Below are 8,942 nucleotides of genomic sequence, written 5' to 3'. Positions count from 1 at the left end.
AAAACGTGGAATTTACCTATCAGTAGCTTGAATATTAGTTAACGCTACCCGCGAATAATTAATTCATTAACAGACAATCTAAAGAAATTTCTCTAATCGAAATAGTCCTTAGACTATTTCTGGTAGCAGCAACTACCGTGTAAATCGAAAGTTTCGATAAGAAAAATATATAGTATAAATTTTCAAACTTAGAAATAGATCTTAATCGGAAATCTTAATTCAATATCTTAAATATAATTATATCGTTTAAATTTTCCCTTCCTGATGAAACTCAAATTAAATCGAGCTAAATTGAATTAAATTAAATTAAAACAAAACAAAATAAATTAAAGCAAATAAAAAAAAAAAAAAAAAAATCGTGCGAATTCAACAGTTTAAAATCGATTCAAACAAACAAGAACGTAACATTAGGGTATTTATTCTTATCTCCTGGTTTATTTGTTCGGTTCGCGACTCATTCAATTTATTAGTAGATTCTATTTACTTTAATTTTATACTAGTTGGATTTATTAGTCGCCCTCATTTGTTAATTCTATATTTCGTTTCTTAATGCCGTGCGTTCGTTTGTGTATTTAAATCCTTATTCGCGCGTTTTGTATCGTGTGGTTTTCTTTTTCTCGTTACGGCACGTGCGGAGCGCGGGACGTGACACCCCCGCCCTTGGAGTTCAAATTTCCTCCGGAAATTTGACTGATGGCGTCTCTGAGTTCGCTCAAGGCGGATACAGATGCCGTTGGTTGTTGAGTGGTTACCGGCGTTATCGATATCCCTTGAGATTGTGTTGTTTGATCGTCGATATTTTGTCTTCTCTTGAGGTATATTAGCAGGTGGGTGACTGAGCCGCATATTGCTCCTAATAGGGCGATTCCACATCCGTAAGTTTCACGTAGTTGGTATCCGTGTATGGCTATACCTATTATTGTTTTGATTAGGTTAAATATTACAAGTATTCCAAATATTGCTGCACTGACAGTTCCAAATTCCATAAAACCAGTCCATAGATTTGATACGGTATTTTTCGCTATTGTTGTTAATGTATTTTCGTCCATCATTCCCAGGAGGTCTACTGTTCCAGGGACGATTGTTTTTCCTGTCGCTCCTCTGGCCAATGTGTTCAAGACTGCGGTTTTTTCTGCCGGGAACATGACGTGATCCCGTAGTGCGTCCAAGTCCTTTTGGGTGTATATTCCGCTCGTGGCCAATGACGATGGTGCTGAATATCGTCACGTTTGGCGCACGTCTGGACGGAGTTCCTGTGGTGCAATTGTTTCCATGGGTTTTGGTACGAATTTGTGCCAGAGTCCGTCGATATTGTATAGCGTAGGTAGTACTGCGCTACATTCTCCTTGGTTTCCGTGTTGCGTCAGGATGTGTGTTTTTGGTGTTAAAAATGCGGTGCGATTCCCTTGCCAAACGGGTAGCTCCGAGTAGCATTCTGTTGTATGCCGTACCTTTACTTGTACCGGAATGCATTTGACTATATGGACCGCTTCTCCTGCGATCAGAGCCATGTGTCCTGGGGTTTTGGTTATGGTGTATGCAAATTCGTCGGGCAGTAAGATTGCTAGGCTTAAAGCATTCTCTATTATTTTCTTCTGTGTAGTGCATCTTTGTGTCAATATATCATGGTATAGTGTTGTCATTTGTTGTTTAATATGTTTCTCTACGTAAATGAATTTTGAGTTGACATATGTGAATATATCCAAATTTTCGACTGCTGTTTTGCTTTTGGAGATGAACGTATTTCCTCTTGTTGTTTCTCACAGGAACAATTTGGGGTGTTCAGTGGACAGTAGGGTATATCCACACAGTGGTTGTTCTCCAGTTTTAGTCAGTGCAAATGTTACTTCCTGTGTTGTTAGTGCGTAAACTGGTTGTGCTGGTTCCCCGTTGGTTCTTTTCTCCTGGATCTTTGTAGCGATTCCCTCATACAATACGTCGTACTGATCAAATTTGCATGGTGAGGGTGGTTGTGGTTGCCAATAAGTGTATCCGTCCTCTGCGTCTAAACAGTTTCCTTCGCTAAAGGTACATACCGTTCCTGATTTCAGTAGAATTTTGTTTGCTTCAATCCGTACTGGCACAACTGATGATCTTAAACTTATCCTTACTGTGGCTTGTACAACGACCTTTTCCCAGCTCCCGTATGGGTCTACATATTGTGTTCCCTGGCAGCTGCCGTCGTCTGATAACTTGCCGGCTAGGACAAGCGACCTTGTTTCTGTTGCATTATCTTTTATGCCTACTATAAGGTTTTGTGGTCCGAATGAGAACGTACCGTCCTGGTGCATCCTTGCACATTGTTGGGCAGTTGTTTCATGGAGGTATTCGGCGAATCCATTATGCACTGCCGACGTGTGGGAGTGCATGCCACAGTAATATATAATTCCAGTTATTTGCACCTTGCATTGCCTTACACTGGTAAATTCGAATTCTGAGAGTTGCAGTAGTTGAATATAAATATCTTGGGTTTCTGTCATTGCAGGTTGTATGCTGCAGTCCCCGATGGAGTTTAAAGAGATGGTGGTAACGTTGAGGTGGTTGCCATTGCAGTCGTATCCTACCAGGCCATATGTTATTTTGATGAGGGTAAGTACGATGACCAGGTAATTCATCTTCCTATTAACAATTTATTAAATTGTTTCTTACTCTTGAGTTTATTAGAAATAAGAATAACCTTTTATTATATATATATATATATATATATATATATATATATGTATAAAAAAACAATTATATTTATATATTTTCCTCTTCTCCCTTTCCTCCTTTTCCCCCCTTTTTTTTTATTACAACTTTGTTTTATTTTAGGTTTCATGTATATGCTATCAGTGAAAATAATTTTATGAAGGCTACTTGAGTTATAATTATATACATATATGCATACGTTTTGGTGAGTAATATAAATGGGATTTATTTTATCGTTATAAATATATATAAGTATATATTATCAATAGGTATAAATGTCACAAATGTAGCTTGTTTTCGTATATATATATATATGTGTGTATAAATATGACAGTTTATTTTATGAGTCACTTGCATTGTCAATGGAAGTGAGTGTTGCAAATATCACCTACTTTAAAACATGCGTGTATATATATTGGTAAACATGAATGAAAATTATATGTATAGTTATTAATGTTGTTTGTTTACAGGTGGATAGCATAAGTATTTCCCTTCGTGCACAGCATACAAGTACGTTATATTTCGATGGTGCGGAGTATCATTCCTTGAACTAAAAATTCTCTTTCAAGGTGAGTCAGATTATTGTAGACCATCATGCATCGGAGGCATGATATAGCGGGTTGTAGGTTCGCTAGGTTTATATCGCACCCACGGTGCCGCTGAATCGCCTGGTCGGGGAACCAGGAGGTCTTGCATGGCGGCCCGTCGGGGATGGCGCGATGCGCGGTGGCAGCATTGCAACGGGGGCGTGGACTCGGCGCAACACACGCTGGAGCACTGTCCTTCGTGGGCGTTGCCTCGCAGCGCTCTCGATTCTGAGATAGGGGGAGACATCTCTCCGCCGGCGGTGTTTGGTACGCTGCTGGCGAACGAGAGGAGTTGGAAGGAGGTCGCCACATTCTGCGAGCAGGTGACGCTGCGGAAGGAGTTGGCGGATAGCGAGAGAGAGAACGGAATTCCCATCCCGAAAGGGTAGGCGGACGGCGGCGGGGTGTGGGGGGGGGGGCACGCCACTTCCAGGCGAGCTCGGACCGCTTCGCCGTCAGGTGTGTCTTAGGCGTCGGGCGCTTCGGCGCCACGGTGCCGCTAAATCGCCTGGTCGGGGAACCAGGAGGTCTTGCACGGCGGCCCGTCGGAGGTGGCGCGATGCGCGGTGGCCGCGCATCGCGCCGTTAGTTATAATTGCATAACTCGAGGTGGACTCGGCGCGGAGGGGACTCGTGATGGCATGCTAATGAGCGTTTCTAGGGTCCTCACCGTAATGCGCCAGGGACGGCCACCGTGGAGGTTTTAGCCGGTACGAATCCGGCACTACCCAGCGCTCTCTCCCCGGAGGGCGCGGGGCGCCTATGAAGGTTTCCTCCACGAAAAAAAAAAAAAAAAAAAAAAAAAAAAAAAGGTTTATATCGCACATGCTGCAGTGTGATATTTGTATTCTTGCAGGTACTCCGTATAGGAAATGAGTGGGCGGCTCTTCACATAGGTCCTGGTCGTCTGGATCTAGGTTGTCGAAACAATCTTGACAAAGATAGCCGCTATAAAAATGGTAAACGGAGCGTATCAACCGAGCACAGAGGCAGGACTCAACCTCCTCCGTCACCACCAGATCGAATGCGAGCTCGGGTCCGTCTGGGTTTTCTATGTCAGAATTGATGAGTTCGCCACTCGTTCTGTACATACATACAAAAACGATTAATATATTTTCTTTTTTTTTTATTTTTTATATATTTCGTTCGGACCTGTTCCTTTATATGAATATTGTATCCCTGTATATAATATAATATATATGTAATATGTTATGATTATGTTAGTTATTATTTATTATTTTTTTTCTTTCTCTCCCCTTTTTTCCCTTCTCTCTCTCTCTTTTTTTTTTTTTTATTAGTACCTAACATAGCTATTATGATCCCACCGCTGCCACCAAAAAATAAACCCTCTAATGTTACGTTCTTGTTTGTTTGAATCGATTTTAAACTGTTGAATTCGCAAGATTTTTTTTTTTATTTGTTGTAATTTATTTTGTTTTGTTTTAATTTAATTTAATTCAATTTAGCTCGATTTAATTTGAGTTTCATCAGGAAGGGAGAATTTAAACGATATAATTATATTTAAGATATTGAATTAAGATTTCCGATTAAGATCTATTTCTAAGTTTGAAAATTTATATTATATATTTTTTCTTATCGAAACTTTCGATTTACACGGTAGTTGCTGCCACCAGAAATAGTCTAAGGACTATTTCGATTAGAGAAATTTCTTTAGATTGTCTGTTAATGAATTAATTATTTGCGGGTAGCGTTAACTAATATTCAGGCTACTGATAGGTAAATTCCACGTTTTCGGCTAACCTGTTTCTGTGTTTATTAACCTTTCTTATTTCCCTATTAATTTTATTATTGCTTGTGCTTGCTATTTGTTATTATTTTATGTATGATATGAATTAGTTCCCTTATTAGTGATTAAGTTTTATTTATTAGATTAACATTGTTTGTAAAAATTTTTTTTTTTTAGATTTTGATGCTGTGTTGCTTACCTGGATCATTCCCACAACATCATCAGATTCTTCGGTATACCTTGGATACTTACTATGGTTGCCTTCAATCATCCTATGTCTGTGATCATAAAGGTACTGTTTAATTTATTAATTCAATATGTGTATGATATATTGTGTGAGCGACCGCTATTGTGTATTACAAAATATGCTTCTACATGTTAGATATAATAGTTAATACAATATACTATCTTTTTACTCCGGTTATATCTATTACTAGCTTCCAATTAATCTATCTTAATTACCTTCCTAACCACTTTCTATACTTATCAGCTATTTTATTTCTTCTTACTAATTTGTGAAATTCATGCCTGTACACTTCTTTGTATGGTGTTTGATTGTTCATGAGGTAAGTTGCACCTTCACTGTTTTAAATATTCGTTGAACTGTCACGTTTCATATTCAAACAATAATTGGAGCACTTGTAGTAATCTTTCCCTTTTTTTTTTCAGGTTTCTGCTATCTGTGTTATTCGACGAACAGTGTCACGCTTTCACAGTCTTGCTATGATGTTTAGTAGTGTTGTATCTTGCATCAAGGCGATTGAAGTTAATCCATTTATTTACTTTCAGCTGGCTGTCGTACATGGTGTTCTGCAAACAGGGATCCATGACCTATTTTGCATGTAAACCTTTTGTATAGCGATTACTTGTTCACAAGGTAACTTTCACTTCCACCCTTTTAATTATTCATTGAATTAACACGTTTTGTACACATAATAATCTTCCTTTTCTTTTTAGGTTTCCTCTATCTGTATTATTCAACGAACAGAGTCACACTTGCTTTTGTTTTAACCACAATATAATTATGACATTTAGTAACCTTGTATTTTGCACTGAAACAATTGAAACTAATTTATTCACTTATTTTACGTATCTGTCATACATTACGTTCCACAAACAAGGATTCACAACCTATATTTGCACGTACACTTTCTTGCATGTTTATTACTTGTTCACAAGGTAACTTTTACTTTCACTAGTTAATTATTCATTGAGTTAGCACGTTTTTATATTCAAACAATAATTGAAGCACATAATAATTTTCCCTTTTCCTTTTAGGTTTTCGCTATCTGTATTACTCGAAGAACAGCACTACAACGCACACACTACTACACTATGTTGCCCACTGAAATCACTTTAGTTATTGGTTATTTCGATTATGCGCTAGTTTTAACTTGTTTAAGTGCACTATTCGCGGAATCCCTTTTACTTCAATCTTGACGTTTTGGTTTTGCAAGATTTCTAGCACTTTATGTGGTCCAGTATATTGATCGGAGAATTTTCCTTTACTAGGTTCTTTTAATAGATATATTGAATCTCCTACTTTAAAATTTTGAGGGTTGATTCGTCGGTCGTAATATTCTTTTGATTTTAGTTTGGATTTTATCAAATTTTCCCTTGCCATTCGTTGTACCGTGTTAATTTTATCGAACAGATCTCCGAGGTATTCTGCGTATGTTGGTTCCATGTTCTCTTCGATTACTACTTCACCAGTAGGCTCTCTGGCTAAATGTCCAAAGACTAATTCGTGCGGAGAGAATTTCGTTCCTTCGTGTACAGAAGTATTATAGGAAAACATAGCTAATTCCACCCATTCGTCCCAGTTTTTGGAATTTTCAATGTATAGCTTGAGATATTCAATCAGTACGTGGTGGGATCTTTCGATTGAACCGTTACTTTGTGGATGATATGCCGTCGTGGTATATTGTTTGATGCGGAATCTCTTTGCCACTTTCTTCATTAGCGAGGATGTGAAGTTTGTTCCTTGATCAGTGAGAATAGCTCTCGGTGACCCGAAACGACAAATAAATTGCTTTACGAATGCATCCGCTACCTCGGCTGAAGAGATTCCTCCTATTGGAATCCCGATAGAGTATTTTGTTAATAAATCTTGGATAGTTAAAATATATTCATTTCCCTTTTGAGTTTTTGGCAATGGACCTACAATATCCATACTAATCTTGTCGAACGCTTTACCTGGTGTGTCTGTAAGTACCATTGGTTGTTTTGCTTTTATTCTTGTGAGTTTCTTCAATTGACATTCCTTACATGTGTTTACGTAATTTTGAATTTCCTTTTTCATGTTTTCCCAATAGTAATATTGTCGTATTCTTTGATAAGTTTTTGTTATTCCTTTGTGTCCTGCTACACTTGATTCATGTTTTTCTCGTATTATGTTGTTCCGTGCTTCCACAGGCGGGGTAATTACTTCCCCAGTGCAAATGGTGATGGTTAGGGTTTTTTCCATAAATATTTCCTTCAATTTTCTGATTGTATATCGCCAGGGTATTTCCTCCAAGTTTCCTTTGCTAATGCTAAAGGAAGTAAACTGTTTTTCATTTACTACATCTAGTAGAGATCGTAGTGAGTTTAATAAATTTTCTGGTGCTATTGGAATATTTCTATTTTCCTTTATTGGTAGAGATACGATGTATTTCCCGGAATCGTAGTTCAATCTTGCTTTTTCCAACATTAAATCTTCATAACGAGGCAATTTTCCCGTCTCCTTCATTTCTAAGGCTCCTTTATCTATCGGGTTGCCATGTACATCTATGAATATTATTTTATGGTCATTTACTCTTGTAATTGAATCTCGGGTTTCTGAAATTTTTAGTTCCGCAATTATTGTAGGTCTCTGGTCCTTTTCTCGTTGTGGAATTAATTCCGGAATTACAGTAGAGAGCTCTTCTTCGCTTGTCGTATCTGTGTCTTCTTTTTCTCGCTTGGTTATTCCTCTATCTGTACTTACATCGACTTCTGCTAGTGCCTGATCAAAATATTTTATGGGGGTTTCTTCTATTGTACGATGTTTTCGGGTGAAAACCTTTCCTTGATTTTTAAAATCACTGGCTTGAGGCCAGGCGCGTGGTTTAGCTTCGAATATGGGAGAATCTTCGGTTGACGTATCCAGTTTGAATCTTTTTAAGACATGCGTATCCCTTTCTCGTTGTTGAGTTAGTTCTGGAATTACGGCGGAGTGCTCCTCTTTGCTTGTTGTATCCATGCCCCTTTTCCCTCGATCAGTTATTTCTCTATTTACATCGAGCTCAGCTAGTGCTTCGTCAAAATATTTTACGGGCGTTTCTTCCAATGCAAGGTACTTCCGAGCAGAAACTTTTTCTCGTTTTGCAGGATCAGTGGGTTGAGGCAAGTCGCGTGGTTTAGTTTCGAATATGGGAGAGTCTTCTGATGACGTATCTTTTTCGAATCTTTTTGAGACAGGATAGCGAATCGGTGAGACTTCCTCTCTCCTTCTGATTGGTAGACAAACTTCCGGAGGATTCCTAGATAATGCGTCTGCGTTTGCGTTCGCCCTACCTTCTTTGTATACAATATCGAATTCAAAGTCCGATAATTTCAATTTCCATTTCCAAATTCTCGAAGTAGGGTCTTTGATAGAATGCATCCAGACTAAGGGTTTATGATCGGTTACGATAGTAAATTTTCTTCCGTAAAGATACGGTCGGCGGAAATGCATTGCGCTGTAAACAATTGCCAGACACTCTTTTTCTATGGTAGAGTAGTTTTGTTCGGCGGAATTTAATAGTCTTGAGGCATACGCAATCGGTAAATCTTTTCCGATTGGCCCTTGACTTAGTACACCGCTTATAGCATATCCTGATGCGTCTGTAGTAAGGTTAAAAGGTTTAGAAAAATCTGGATATTGTAGAATGGGTTTTGTCATTAGTGCTGTCTTTAAA

The 8,942-nt window shown here is 38.4% G+C and overlaps 1 protein-coding gene and 1 pseudogene across 1 annotated transcript; both read right to left on the bottom strand.

The window, feature by feature from the left end:
• Positions 1-486: 486 nt before the first annotated feature.
• Positions 487-2,681, bottom strand: LOC138182790 (uncharacterized; annotated as a pseudogene).
• Positions 2,682-5,677: 2,996 nt separating this feature from the next.
• Positions 5,678-8,702, bottom strand: LOC138182789 (uncharacterized). The gene is made up of 2 exons (XM_069119008.1): positions 6,341-8,702; positions 5,678-5,729 (listed from the first exon to the last, which is right to left on the bottom strand). The coding sequence occupies exon 1, from the start codon at positions 8,645-8,647 to the stop codon at positions 6,383-6,385; it is 2,265 nt and encodes a 754-aa protein (XP_068975109.1). The 5' UTR covers positions 8,648-8,702; the 3' UTR covers positions 5,678-5,729; positions 6,341-6,382.
• Between the last annotated feature and the right edge of the window lie 240 nt (positions 8,703-8,942).

The sequence above is a fragment of the Bombus flavifrons genome, chromosome 8 (assembly GCF_040668555.2).
Source record: "Bombus flavifrons isolate JBK064 chromosome 8, iyBomFlav1_principal, whole genome shotgun sequence".
Classification (NCBI taxonomy): Eukaryota; Metazoa; Arthropoda; class Insecta; order Hymenoptera; family Apidae; genus Bombus; species Bombus flavifrons.
This window is presented reverse-complemented; position numbering and strand designations above follow the sequence as displayed.

Excerpts from the sequence above, each read along its gene's own strand:
- LOC138182789 (XM_069119008.1), bottom strand. The coding sequence starts at position 8,647 with ATGCATTCTATCAAAGACCCTACTTCGAGAATTTGGAAATGGAAATTG.